Genomic DNA, 15,695 nt, shown 5'->3' on the forward strand with positions numbered 1-15,695 from the left:
CCTTAGAAAACAGTTTGGCAATTTCTTTTTTTTTTTACTTTTTTTTTTTTTTTTTTTTTTTGCGGTACGCGGGCCTCTTACTGTTGTGGCCTCTCCCATTGCGGAGCACAGGCTCCGGACGCACAGGCTCAGCGGCCGTGGCTCACGGGCCCAGCCGCTCCACGGCATGTGGGATCTTCCCGGACCGGGGCACGAACCCGTGTCCCCTGCCTCGGCAGGTGGACTCTCAACCACTGCGCCACCAGGGAAGCCTGGCAATTTCTTATATATTTGAAATACATTTATCATATGAACCAACAGTCTCACCCCAAGATTTTTATTCATTGAAAATGATAACACAGGTTCACACAAAAATCTGCGTGGGAATATTTGCAGCAGTTTTATTTGTAAATATGTCAAAGTGTCAACAATCCAGTTGCTCCTCACTTGGGGAATGGATAAACAAACTTTGGTGGGTCCACACATTGAATTCTACGCAGCAATAAACAGGAATAAACTGATACACACAACTACATGGATGAATCTTAAACGTACTATACTAAGTGAAAGAAGTCAGACTCAAAATGCTATATACATTTTAACTTCCATTTTAGGAAACTCTGGAAAAGGGAAAAGTTTAAGTTAAGAAACTATATCAGTGGTTACCAGGAGCTTGGATTGGAGGAAGCCTTGACAATAAAGTGTCATGAGGGAAATTCTTGTTATGATGGAGCTGTTCTAATCATTAGGAACATGATCTTACCTTCTGTCCCTTATTTTTCTTACTAGGGGAGTGAAAAGAAGAACACTATCAACCCTCTAGAGCTAATATAAGATTAAGTGACACAAAATAATTGCAAAACACCAGGTACCAAGTATGTGATCAAGAAATACACTGTAAGGAAACTATATTCAATATCCTGTAATAAACCATAATGGAAAAGATTACAAAAAAGAATACATTCATATGTATAGCTGAATCAGTTTGCTGTACAGCAGAAATTAATACACACTATAAATCAACTCTACTTCAATAAAATACATGTAAAAAACTACATTGTAAATTTCAGTGTTAGCGATCTACTTTCTGCCATTGTACTCTAAACTAAATTAATTATTTGTCAGTGTTTGCCTAATGCAAGTCTTTGCTTGGAGCAACTTCCTCATAGGATCCACACATGTGAGAAGCAGGAAGTATAGCTGCAGAGCTACTTACCTGTTAGTACCTGAATAAGTAAGTGGAACCAGTTATTTCACATCAGACAGGGCTAGAATTACTTCCAACATATACTAGTGACTTCATGCAAATCATCAGAAGCTGCCTTATTTGGTACACAAATTACCCAATTATGGCCCCTCCAGGAGATCAATTCTGAAAAGATATCATTGTTTTGGACTAAAGCAACTCCACCCTAGGATAGGGGTTGGCAATTGAAGCATAGACTGGATTTCAGCTGGTCTGGCTTCCTCTTGGGTTTCTTTGAGCAGGGCACAGCTTGTTCAACCTGTTCATTCTTTACCAGAGTTATATTCTGTAAAGATCACAACCAAAGTATAAATCCAAATATTGCTTGGGTCTTAAGTATCCCTATCTGATTTGCAGCCCACCGACTATTTGCTTTTAAGCAATGAACTAGACTCCTAGGGAGGCATGTCTTTTGGAAAAATCATGTTTATTATTATTTCCAAATTATAAAAGTTATAGATGCAAAATTAGGAATTGAGATGGTACAGAAAAGTATAAAAAAATGCAAAGCACCCCACTCCTAAGAATTAATGGCTAGTATACCTATTGTGATATTTCAACCATATGTATACATATATACTTTTTTTCTGTACTTAGATCTTAGCTCCATAAACATCAATATTAATGACATCCAGGTTTTTAGAAGAACAGCTATAATCAGGTTTCCATATATGATTCAAGATTGAATGGTTGTTCCTTGCTTTTCCTGGCCTTGGTGACCTTGAAGAAGAAAGAGATAAGATAAACAATGAGATGACCCTGATTATACATTTCCCCCTTCACTCACACTGTGTCACCTTGCTATGGGCTGCATCTCTTTTTCTCTTCCCGTCTGAGGGGCTCTTCTCCCACTCTCACCTATCTTCTTTAGTGAATTCCTGTCTTTTGAGTCACCACCCCCAATTCTTGGCTGGAACCCTGAAATGAGATATGCACTCACACCCAGCGTGAGTGCATGTGGACAGGCAGGAGTTATTGGAGAACAAGAGAGAGGAAGGAGCAGGTGTACTCAATGCCAAGAGTTGAAGGGAAAGTTCTTACTGGAAAGAAAGGTGGAAGAAAGGGGCAAAAGTTATTCCTGCCACCATGCTGTGAAGGAAGGATTGGGATATATCATTGAGAGTCTGAGTAATGGCAAGATCAAAGAGCATGTGCATGTTGGTGGGAATGTAAATTGATGCACTATGGAGAACAGTATGGAGGTTCCTTAAAAAACTAAAACTAGAACTACCATATGACCCAGCAATCCCACTACTGGGCATATACCCTGAGAAAACCATAATTCAAAAAGAGTCATGTACCACAATGCTCATGACAGCTCTGTTTACAATAAAATAGCCAGGACATGGAAGCAACCTAAGTGTCCATCGACAGATGAATGGATAAAGAAGATGTTACAGATATATACAATGGAATATTACTCAGCCATGAAAAGAAATGAAACTGAGTCATTTGTAGTGAGGTGGATGGACTTAGAAACTGTCATACAGAGTGAAGTAAGTCAGAAAGAGAAAAACAAATACCGTATGCTAACACATATATATGGAATCTTAAAAAGAAAAAAAAAATGGTTCTGAAGAACCTAGGGACAGGACAGGAATAAAGACATAGAGAATGGACTTGAGGACACAGGGAGGGGGAAGGGTAAACTGGGAAGAAGTGAGAGAATGGCATGGACTTATATATACTACCAAATGTAAAATAGGTAGCTAGTGGGAAGCAGCCGCATAGCACAGGGAGATCAACCCGCTGCTTTGTGACCACCTAGAGGGGTGGGATAGGGAGGGTGGGAGGGGGGAGACACAAGAGGGAGGGGATATGGGGATATATACATATGTATAGCTGATTCACTTTGTTGTAAAGCAGAAACTAACACAGCATTGTAAAGCAATTATACTCCAATAAAGATGTTAAAAAAAAAAAAGAGGGGGGGGCAGTCTTCCCTGGTGGCACAGTGGTTGAGAGTCCGCCTGCCGATGCAGGGGATGCGGGTTCGTGCCCCGGTCCAGGAAGGCCCCACATGCCGTGGAGCGGCTGGGCCCCTGAGCCATGGCCGCTGAGCCTGTGTGTCCGGAGCCTGTGCTCCGCAACGGGAGAGGCCACGGCAGTGAGAGGCCCGCGTACCGCAAAAAAAAAAAAAAAAAAAAAAGGATCATCAGAGTAGCTACTTCATAGGGTTATTCTGAAAATTAAATGAGAAGATCTATGTAAGATATTTAGCACATGTCCAAAATTATCAATATCATCCACTCAAGCAAGCTCTGTTCCACATTGACTATCTTCAGTAATAAGCAAATTCGACGTTAGCTGATTCCACATGTTTTGTGCAATGATTGGGTCCTATGGGATTAACTGCAATTAAGTACTCCAAGTTTGATGTCCTTTATTCCTACATAGGCATCTATACACAGACTAGAAATCCAGAGAGCACTAAAAGCACCATCATGATGAATGGCAGGGAGCAATATTATAGTATGAGATTTTTTTACAACCTCAGTCACAAAAGATTTTGGGGAGAACACTTAATCGTAAAGACTTTTTTTATACCTACTATTTCACTTAAATGTCAGAATAGAGAATAGGCTTTAATTAAAGTTTGTAATAAGTAAAAAAAAAAAAAAAAAGAGCATGTGCATTTCTGAGTGCCTGATATGTCAGCCTTTGTATTTGATCTGTTTGCATTCCAGTGCAGGCATACCTTGAAGATATTATGGGCTCAGTTCCAGACCACTGTGATAAAGCAAATATTGCAATAAAATGACACACAATTTATTTGCTTTCTCAGCGCATAGAAAACTTATGTTTACACCATACTGTAGTCTATTAATGCAGTAGCATTAATTAATGTATTAATCAATGTATTCATGTACATACCTGAATCAAAAATACTTTATTGCTAAAAAGACATTAACCATCACCTGAATCTTCAGTGAGTCCTAATCTTTTTTTTATGGAGGAGGATCTTGCCTGGATGTGGATGGCTGCCGACTGATGAAGGTGATGGTTGCTGAAGGTTGGGGTGGTGGTGGCAATTTCTTAAATAAGACAATGATGAAGTCTGCTGGATTGATTGACTCTTCCTTTTCATGGAAAATCTCTCTATAGCATGCATTGCTGTTTGATAGTGTAGGGGAACAAAGTTTGCCACGTTTACCACCCCAAAATATGTCTTTCTGGCATAAGGATTAATTTATGTTGATTATTTTTAAGAAAGAGAAGAGTCTGTAAGTCTTTCTTTTCACCTCCCCTTTAGCTGTGTAAAGAATTTAGATAAAGGGGCTGTTGCCAGAATAAAGGCCTCATCAGAGGTACCTGCAAAGAATATGGGCTAGGTGTAGTGGAGGAAAACTTGGCAGGGCCCAGAGATCAGAGTCCAGTCTGTGTCCCATCCTCTCTGCATGCCCAGAAACCATTTGTTTACCAAAACATTTGTTTTTCCATCTTCATGTGAATTGTCTTTCTCCCCAGTGGAAGTCCCAAACAACTACCCCCAACATACTCTTTTGTCATTAACTGAAGATGGTATTTAAGGTGAGGGTTTCAGTCATCTTGGTGAGTTACTCACTTTTTCTGGGTCTCTCCCATGTATACATGCTAGTAAACTTTTGTTTGCTTTACTTCTGTTTATCTGTCTCACGTCAATTTAATTCTTAGACCAGCCGAAGAATCCAGGAGGGTAGAAGAAATTTTTTTCCTCACTGAGAATAGCATTTTACACACAGTAGAACTTCTTTCAAAATTGGAACCAAACTTCTCAAACCCTGCCAAAGCTATATCAACTAAGTTTGTGTAATATTATAAATCCTTTGTTGTCATTTCAATAGTATTCACAGCAGCCTCATCAGGAGTAGATTCCATCTTAAGAAGCCATTTTTTTAATTCACCCATAAGAAGCAACTCATTATACGCTGAAGTTTCATCATGAGATTGCAGCAATTCAGTAACATCTTCAGGCTCCACCTCTAATTCTAGTTCATTTGCTATATCTACCACATCTACAGTTACTTCCTCCACTGAAGTCATGAACCTTTCAAAATCATCCATGAGGGTTGGAATCAAACTTCCTCCAAATTTCCTTCAAACTCTCATTCATGTTGGTATGTTCACCTCTTCCCATGAAATAGGAATGTTCTTAATGACATCTAGAATGGTGAATCCTTTCCAGAAGATTTTTATTTGACTTTGCCCTGATCCATCAGAAGAATCATATCTACTGCAGCTATATAGCCTTGTGAAATGTATTGCCTAAATAATAATCCCTGGGCTGCAGAATGGATGTTGTGTTAGCACGATAACAACATTAATCTCGTTGTACATCTTCATCAGTGCTCTTAGGTGATCAGGTGCATTGTCAATGAGCCGTAATATTTTAAAAGGAACCATTTTTTTCCTGAGCAGTAGGTCTCAACAGTGGGCTTAAAATATTCAGTAAACCATGTTGTAAACAGATGCACTGTCATCCAGGCTTTATTGTGCCATTTACAAGAGCAGAGGCAGAGTAGACCTAGCAATCTTAAGGGCCCTCAGAATTTCAGAGTGGTCAGTGAGCACTGATTTCAACTTAGTCACCAGCTGCGTTAGTCCATAACAGGAGAGTCAGTCCATCCTTCAAAGCTTTAAAACCATGCACTGACTTCTCCTCTCTAGCTATGGAAGCCCTAGATGGCATCTTCTTCCAATATCAGGCTGTTTCATCTTCATTGAAAATCTGTTGTTGAGTGTAGCAACCTTTATCAGTCATCTCTGCTAGATCTTCTGTATAACTTAGCTGCAGCTTCTACATCAGCAGCACTCGCTGCTTCACCTTGTACTTTTATGTTATAGAGATGGCTTCTTAATCCTCATGAACCAACTTCTGCTAACTTCAAACTTTTCTTCTGCAGATTTCTCACATCTCTCAGCCTTCACAGAATTGAAAAGTGTTAGGACCTTACTCTGGGACTATTGTAGCTGGTTTGACCTTCTATCCAGACCACTAAAACTTTTTCCATATAAAAAATAAGGCTGTTTTGCTTTGTTATTCATAGGTTCACTGGCATAACATTTTAAAATTCCTTTAAAACGTTTTTCTGTACATTCACAACTTGTCTATTTAATGCAAGATATCTAGCTTTTGACCTCTTTTTTGCCTTCCTCACTAAGCTTAAATATGTCTAGTTTTTGATTTAACCTGAGAGATATGTGACTCTTCCTTTCACTTGAACACTTAGAGGCCTCTGTGGGGTTATTAATTAGCCTAATTTCAATATTGCTTTTTCTCAGGGAATAGGGAGGCCCAAGAAGAGGGAGAGAGATGGGGGAATGGCCCATCAGTGGAGCAGTGAGAACACACATAACATTTATGAAAGAAATTTGCCATTTTATATGGGTGTGCGGTTCATGGCACTCCAAATGATTTCAATAGCAACATCGCTGATCACAGATCACCATGACAAATATAAGAATAACGAAAAAGGCTGAAATATTATGAGACTTGCCAAACATGACACAGAGACTCAAATTGACAAATGTTTTGGAAAAATGGCACCAGGAGACTTGCTCTACACAGGATTGCTACAAACGCTCAATTTCTCAATTTGTCAAAAAAAAAAAAAAGCAATATCTGGAAATCACAAGAAAATGAAGTGCAATAAAACAAGGTATGGCTGTGTTAACTTTTGTTAGTGTTCCAGGAATCCATCCCACATGAATGTGTATATGTGAGTTTGACAAAGACCATGGAATTTTCCCTGTAGGACCAAACACCTCTGTTGTAGACCAGTATGTGTATCTCACTAAAGGCAGGTAACTTTGTGTTCTGAAATGCTCAGGGGCATCCTTGATCGTTTAGATTGAAATGAGCTCTGTTAACTATCCTCTGGGATAAAAGGTTTTTCTTCTATTCTATACATGATGAATCAGAGGTTCCTAGTATTTAAGTTATTAGCCACCTAGTAAATGACAGAGCCAGTATTTGAAACAAATCTGCCTTAAGGAAGTCCAAATTTACTAAATAATCTACCTGGTCTGAAAATTCAAACAATTCTACAATATTTAGCTTAGATATCATATCCTTTGATAGCCTCTCTGAAGTTTCTGTCTTCAATATGATTAAAAGCACCCTTAAATGAAAACTATAAGATGCTGATGAAAGAAATTGAAGATGGCACAAACAGATGGAAAAGTATATCATGTTCTTGGATTGGAAGAATCAATATTGTTAAAATGACCATACTACCTAAGGCAATCAACAGATTCAATGCAATCCCTATCAAATTACCAATAGCATTTTTCAAAGGACTGGAAAAAATTTTTTTATTTTGTATAGAAACACAGAAGACTCCAAATAGCCAAAACAATCTTGAGAAAGAAGAATGGAGATGGAGGAATCACGCTCCCTGACTTCAGACTACTACAAAACTACAGTAATCAAAACAGTATGGTACTGCCATAAAAACAAACAATAGATCAATGGAACAGGATAGAAAGCCCAGAAATAAACCCACACACTTATGGTCAATTAATCAATGACAAAGGAGGCAAGAATATACAATGGAGAAAAGACAGTCTGTTCAATAAGTGGTGCTGGGAAAACTGGACAGCTACATCTAAAAGAATCAAATTAGAACATTCCCTAATACCATATACAAAAATAAACTCAGAATGGATTAAGGACCTAAATGTAAGACCGGATACTATAAAACACCTATCACAAACATAGGCAGAACACTCTTTGAAATAAGTTGCAGCAATATTTTTTTGGATCAGTCTCCTAGAGTAATGGAAATGAAAACAAAAATGACCAAATGGGACCTAATTAAACTTACAGCTTTTGCATAGCAAAGGAAACCATAAACAAAACGAAAAGATAACCTATGGCCTGGGAGAAAATATTTGCAAATGATGCTACCAACAAGGGATTAACTTCCAAAATATACAAACAGCTCATACAGCTTAATATCAAAATAACAAACCCAATCAAAAAACGGGCAGAGGACCTAAATATACATTTCTCTAAAGAAGACATATAATGGCCAACAAACTCATAAAAAGATGCTCAATATTGCTAATTATTAGAGAAATGCAAATCAAAACTGCAATGAAGTGTAACCTCACACCAGTCAGAATGGCAATCATTAAAAAGACTACAAGGGGGCAGAGTCAAGATGGCAGTATGGGCTTCCCTGGTGGCGCAGTGGTTGATAGTCCACCTACCGATGCAGGGATTGTGGGTTCGTGCCCCAGTCCGGGAGGATCCCACATGCCACGGAGCGGCTGGGCCCGTGAGCCAAGGCCGCTGAGCCTGTGTGTCTGGAGCCTGTGCTCTGCAACAGGAGAGGCCACAATGGTGAGAGGCCCATGTATCACCAAAAAAAAAAAAAAAAAAAAAAAAGATAGTGGTATGGGAAGACACCAAGTTACCATCTGCCCACAACTAGGGAGCCTGCCTGCTGCCGGTGGAGGACCCTGATGCCCAAGGAGATGGAGGAACCCCGAAGTGAATGGGTAGGATGTGGGGGGACTGAAGGGGGAGGCCAGACAGGATTGGCACCCCTGAGGACAGGGAGATCAGGAGATGCAGGTAGGAGGGGCCCTCTGGGAGGAGGAGCTGGAGAGGAGTGGAGGGTGACTGCCCCACCCACTTGGGCCCAGGGAGCCTGCTGAGCTCCCAGGCCAATGCCCTGCCTTCCAAAGGCCCCTCCAGGCCACGTGGGCCCTTGGGAGTATAGGAGGGAGGTCGGGGAGATCAGGAGAGGCAGGCAGGAAGGGCCCTCTAGGAGGGAGGAGCAGGAGAGGAGAGGAGGGTGTTTGCCTCACCCACTCAAGCCCAGGAAGCCCGCTGGGCTCCCAGGTGAGGTCTCCTGCCCTCTGGGACCTCTGTTCTGTTGAGCCTAGGCCCCACGCCCCACTGCTCCCAGAGCCTTTTCCAGGACTGTGGGTCCTAAGCATAGGCCCTGCCCACTGCCCAAACCTTGCCCTTGCTTAGGCCCTACCCTCCACAATCAAGGCCTTTTCCACCATTTTTTTTTTCTTTTCCCTCCTCCTCGTTTTTACTATTGTGGTACCTTCCAGTTGATAATTCATTTATATTTTTATTTTTATATTCTTTCTAACGTATCTGTTAGTTTCCTAGTCCAATTTTATTTTCTACATTGTTATTGTTCCCTCTCTCTCTCTTTTTTTTTTTGCCACCCCCATGGTTTGCAGGATCTTCATTTATGAGCCAGGGGTTGGGCAGAAGCTCCTGCAGTGGAACCTCCAAGTCCAAACCACTGGACTAACAGAGAATCTCAGACCCCAGGGAATATTCATCAAACTGAGGTCTCACAGAGGTCCTCATCTCAGCACCAAGACCCAGCTCTACCCATCAGCCTACAAACTCCAGTTTTGGAAGCCTCAGGCCAAACAGCAAGTAAGACAGGAACACCATCCCAATAATTTAAAAAAAAAATAAAAATGAGAGGGCAAAAAATTATGTCACAGATGAAGAAGCAAGGTAAAAAACCTACAACACCAAATAAATGAAGAGGAAATACACAATTTACCTGAAAAAGAATTCAGAGTAATGATAGCAAAGATGATCCAGAGTCGTGGAAATAGAATGCAGGCATGGATTGAGAAAATATAAGAAATGTTTAACAAAGATCTAGAAGAAATAAAGAACAAACAAAGAGATGAACAACACAATAACTGAAATGAAAAATACACTAGAAGGAATCAATAACAGAATAACTGAGGCAGAAGAACAAATAAGTGAGCTGGAAGACAAAATGGTGGAAATAACTGCTGAGGAGCATAATAAAGAAAAAGAAAAAAGAAAAGAATTGAAGACTATCTCAGAGACCTCTGGGACAACACTAAATGGACCAACATTCACATTATAGGGGTCCCAGAAGAAGAAGAGGAAAAGAAATGGTCTGAGAAAATATTTGAAGAGATTATAGTCAAAAACTTGCCTAACATGGGAAAGGAAATAGTCACCCAAGTCCAGGAAGCACAGAGAGTCCCATACAGGATAAACCCTAGGAAAAACACACCAAGACACATATTAATCAAACTAACAAAAATTCAATTCAAAGAAAAAATATTAAAAGCAGCAAGGGAAAAGCAAAGATAATATACAAAGGAATCCCCATACACAGATTTTTCAGCAGAAACTCTGCTGGCCTGAAGGGAGTGGCAGGATATACTTAAAGTGATGAAAGAGAAAAACCTACAATCAATATTACTATCCCCAGCAAGGATCTCATTCAGATTTAACAAGAAATCAAAAGATTTCCAGACAAGCAAAAGCTAAGAGAATCCAGCACCACCAAACCAGCTTTACAACAAATGCTAAAGAAACTTCTCTAGGTGGGAAAAACAAGAGAAGAAAAAGACCCACAAAAACAAAGCCAAAACAATTTAAAAAGTGGTAATAGGAGCATACATATCAATAATAACTTTCAATGTAAATGTATTAAATTCCCCAACCAAAAGGCACAGACTGGCTGAATGGATACAAAAATACGACGCATATATATGCTGTCTTCAAGAGACCCACTTACGACTAGGGACACATACAGACTGAAAGTGAAGGGATGGAAAAAGATATTCCATGAAAATGGAAATCAAAAGAAAGCTGGAGTAGCAATACTCATATCAGATAAAATAGACTTTAAAATAAAGACTGTTACATGAGATAAGGAAGGACACTACATAATGATCAAAGGATCAATCCAAGAAGAAGATATAACAATTATAAATGTTTATGCACCCAACATAGGAGCACCTCAATATATAAGGCAAATGCTAACAACCATGAAAGAAGAAATCGACAGTAACACAATAATAGTAGGGGACTTTAACACCACACTTACACCAATGGACATATCATCCAAACAGAAAATATATAAGGAAACACAAGCTTTAAATGACACAATAGACCAGATAGATTTAATTGATATTTATAGACCATTCCACCCAAAAGTGGCAGAATACACTTTCTTCTCAAGTGCACACAAAACATTCTCCAGGATACATCACATCTTTGGACACAAATCAAGCCTCAGAAAATTTAAGAAAATTGAAATCATATCAAGCATCTTTTCTGACCACAACACTATGAGATTGGAAATCAATTACAGGAAAAAATACTGAAAAAACACAAATACATGGAGGCTAAACAGTGCACTACTAAATAACCAAGAGACCACTGAAGAAATCAAAGAAGCAATAAAAAAGTACATAGAAACAAATGACAATGAAAACACATCGACCCAAAACCTATAGGAATAAAAGGAATAAAAACCATATGAACATTTCAATAGATGCAGAAAAAGCTTTTGACAAAAGCTTTTGATGCAGCAAAAGCAGTTCTAAGAGGGAAGTTTATAGCAATTCAATATCACCTCAAGAAACAAGAAAAATCTCAAATACACAATCTAACTGTACACTTAAAACAACTAGAGAAAGAACAAAGAAAACCCAAAGTCGGTAGAAGGCAAGAAATCATAAAGATCAGAGCAGAAATAAATGAAATAGAAATGAAGAAAACAATAGCAAGGATCAATAAAACTAAAACTTGGTTCTTTGAGAAGATAGACAAAATTGATAAACCCTTAGCCAGACTCATCAAGAAAAAAAAGGGAGAGTATGCAAATCAATAAAATTAGAAATGAAAAAGGAGAGATCACAACTGACACTGCAGAAATACAAAGGAATATAAGAGACTACTACCAACAACTTTATGCCAATATAATGGACAACCACGAAGAAATGGACAAATTCTTGGAAAGGTACAATTTTCCAAGACTGAACCAGGAAGAATTAGAAAATATAAACAGACCTATCACAAGTAATGAAATTGAAACCGTAATTAAAAATCTTCAAAAAAACCAAAGTCCAGGACCAGATGGTTTCACAGGCGAATTCTATCACACACTTAGAGAAGAGCTAACACTGACCCTTCTCAAACTCTTCTAAAAATTGCAGAGGGAGAAACACTCCCAAATTCATTTAGAAAGTCACCATCACCCTGATACCAAAACCAGAAAAAAAATCCCCAAAACAGAAAATTATAGACCAATATCTCTGATGAACATAGATGCAAAAATCCTGAACAAAATACTAGAAAACAGAATACAACAACACATTAAACGGATCATACACCACAGTAAAGTGGGATTCATCCCAGGGATGTAAGGATTCTTTAATATATGCAAATCAATCAATGTGATACACCACATTAACAAATTAAGGAATAAAATCCATATGAACATCTCAATAGATGCAGAAAAAGCTTTTGACGAAACTCAACACCTATTTATGATAATAACCCTCCAGAAAATGGGTATAGAGGGAACCTACCTCAACATAATAAAGGCCATATATGACAAACCCACAGCAAACTTCATACTCAATGGCGAAAAACTAAAAGCATTTCCACTAAGATCAGGTACAAGACAAGGATGTCCACTCTTGCCACTCTTATTCAACATATTTTTGGAAGTCCTAGCCATGGCAATCAGAGAAGAAAAAGAAAGAAAAAGAATACAAATTGGAAAAGAAGAAGTAAAACTGTCGCTGTTTGCAGATGACATGATACTATACATAGAAAATCCTAAAGATGCCCCCAGAAAACTAATAGAACTAATCAATGAATTTGGTAAGGTTGCAGGATACAAAATTAATGCACAGAAATCTCTGGCATTCCTATACGCCAACAATGAAAAATCAGAAAGAGAAATTAAGGAAACACTCCCATTTACAATTGCAACAGAAAGAATAAAGTATCTGGGAATAAACCTGCCTAAAGAGGTGAAAGACTTGTACTCAGAAAACTATAAAACACTGATGAAAGAAATCAGAGATGACATAAACAGATGGAGAAATATATCATGTCCTTGGACTGGAAGAATCAAAAGCAATCTACAGATTCAATGCAATCTCTATCAAACTACCAATGGCATTCTTCACAGAATTAGAACAAAACGTTTTGCAAGTTGTAAGGAACACAAAAGACCCTGAGTTGCCAAAGCAATCTTGAGAAAGAAAAATGGGGTTGGAGAAATCAGGCTCCCCAAATTCAAACTATACCACAAAGCTACAGTAATCAAGACAGTATAGTACTGGCACAAAAACAGAAATACAGATCAATGGTACAGGATAGAATGCCCAGAGATAAACTCACGCACATACGGTCACCTAATTTACAACAAAGGAAACAAGAACATACAATGGAGAAAAGACAACCTCTTCAATAAGTAGTGCTGGGAAAACTGGACAACTACATGTAAAAGAATGAAATTAGAGCAACTACCTAACACCATACACAAAAATAAACTCATGGATTAAAGACATAAATGTAAGACCAGACACTATAAAACTCTTAGAGGAAAATATAGGAAAAACACTCTTTGACATAAACCACAGCAAGATCTTTTTTGTCCCACCCCCTAGAGTAATAGAAAAAAAACAAAAATAAACAAATGGGACTTAATTAAACTTAAAAGCTTTTGCACAGCAAAGGAAACCATAAACAAGTCAAAAAGACAACCCTCAGAATGGGAGAAAATATTTGCAAGTGAAACAACAGACAAAGGATTAATCTCCAAAATATGCAAACAGTTCATGGAGCTCAATATCAAAAAAAACAACAACAATCTAATTAAAAATTGGGTGGAATACCTAAATTGACATTTCACCAAGTAAGACATACAGATGGTCAAGAGGCACATGAAAAGATGCTCAACATCACTAATTATTAGAGAAATGCAAATCAAAACTACAATGAGGTATCACCTCACGCCGGTCAGAATGGCCATTATCAAAAAATCTAGAAACAATAAATGCTGGAAAGGGTGTGGGGAAAAGGAAACCTGCTGCACTGTTGGTGAGAATGTAAATTGATACAACCACTATGGAAAAGAGGATGATGACCTAGAGGGGTGGGATAGGGTGGATGGGATGGAGGCTCAAGAGGGAAGGACATATATGCATATGACTGATTCACTATGGTATACAATAGAAACTAACACAGCATTGTAAAGCAATTATACTCCAATAAAAATATATTAAGAAAAAGATACTATGTGGATTAAATGAGATAATGTAAAGAAAAAAATAGTTACAAGTAACAAATGCTGGAGAGGGTGTGGAGAAAAAGAAACCTTCCTTACACTGTTGTTGGGAATGTAAATTGGTGCAGCCACTATGGAGAACAGTATGGATGTTCCTTAAAAAGCTAAAAATAGAGTTACCACATGACCCAGCAATCCCACTACTGGGCATATGCCCTGAGAAAACCATAATTCAAAAAGAGACATGTACCACAATGTTCATTGCAGCACTACTTACAATAACCAGTACACGGAACCAACCTAAATGTCCATCGACAAATGAATGGATAAAGAAGATGTGGTACATATATACGATGGAATACTACTCAGCCATAAAAAGAATGAAATAATGCCATTAGCAGCAACATGGACGGACCTAGAGATTATCATACAAGTGAAGTAGTCAGAGAAAGACAACTATCATATGTTATTATTTATATGTGGAATCTAAAAAAATGATACAAATGAACTTATTTACAAAACAGGAATAGATTGACAGACATAGAAAGCAACTTATGGTTACCAAAGAGGATAGCAGTGGGAGAAGCAGAAGTAAATTAGGAGTTTGGGATTAACATATGCACATTATTATCTATAAAATAGGTAACTGAGGACCTACTGTATAGCACAGAGAACTATACTCAGTGTCTTGTAATAACCTATAAGGGAAAAGAATCTGAAAATGAATATATATGTGTGTGTGTGTGTGTGTGTGTGTGTGTGTGTGTGTGTGTGTGTGTAACTGATCCCATTTGCTGTACACTTGAAACTAAGAAAACATTGTAAATTAACTATACTTCAATACAAAAAAATTAAATTTAAAAATATCAGTAAAAAAAAATAATGAAAAGAAACTTTACACCCACTAAATGACAAAAATTAGTTCTCGTTCCACCTGCTGAACTCTCCATAGTAACAGCAGTCTAGTTTTCTTAAAGACTTCTACTTTGGAACAATAATGACCCCCCAGAAAATCTCACCTTGATGAAACTGTGAATTATGGATCTCAGCTGCCTCTTATCCCCACTTAATGCCAATTCAAAGCAGATGAGTGTAAGTCTATCGCCTTTCTCACAGCTGATTCTGGTCAGTCGTTCTCCATAAACCAGGACTTCCATCACTCCTGTATTATCTTGTATTTCATAATATATGCATTCATTACATACCAATTTCTGCAAAAGAAAATTAGCATCCATCTTCTGAGAACTGGATCAGGAATTTCCACAACTTTGAAAAATATAGGGTGTTAGTGGAAACTGTTGTGTCAGACCAGTTAATATGAGCTGGAGGTCCAGAATTACAGGTACCAAATAGTGTAAGATGTCTTGTTCAGTTTATCCCCCCATTTAAATTCTCTTTCTGTCTTTCCTTCAAGTCTTTGTGTGCTGGGT

General features: G+C 38.3%; 1 protein-coding gene across 2 annotated transcripts in view; it reads right to left on the bottom strand.

Moving 5' to 3' along the window:
* Positions 1-1,631: 1,631 nt before the first annotated feature.
* The window catches only part of LOC116757378 (interferon-activable protein 203-like), a 37,579-nt gene continuing 23,515 nt past the window's right edge, over positions 1,632-15,695 (bottom strand). For both annotated transcript variants that reach the window (XM_032638825.1, XM_032638815.1), the window contains 2 exons: positions 15,285-15,476; positions 1,632-1,945 (listed from right to left, as the gene is read on the bottom strand). In XM_032638825.1, the coding sequence (XP_032494716.1) occupies positions 1,883-1,945; positions 15,285-15,476 (255 nt within the window). In that variant the 3' untranslated portion in view covers positions 1,632-1,882. The remainder of the gene's footprint in view (positions 1,946-15,284; positions 15,477-15,695) is intronic.

Source organism: Phocoena sinus, chromosome 1 (genome assembly GCF_008692025.1).
Source record: "Phocoena sinus isolate mPhoSin1 chromosome 1, mPhoSin1.pri, whole genome shotgun sequence".
In the NCBI taxonomy this organism is placed as follows: domain Eukaryota; kingdom Metazoa; phylum Chordata; class Mammalia; order Artiodactyla; family Phocoenidae; genus Phocoena; species Phocoena sinus.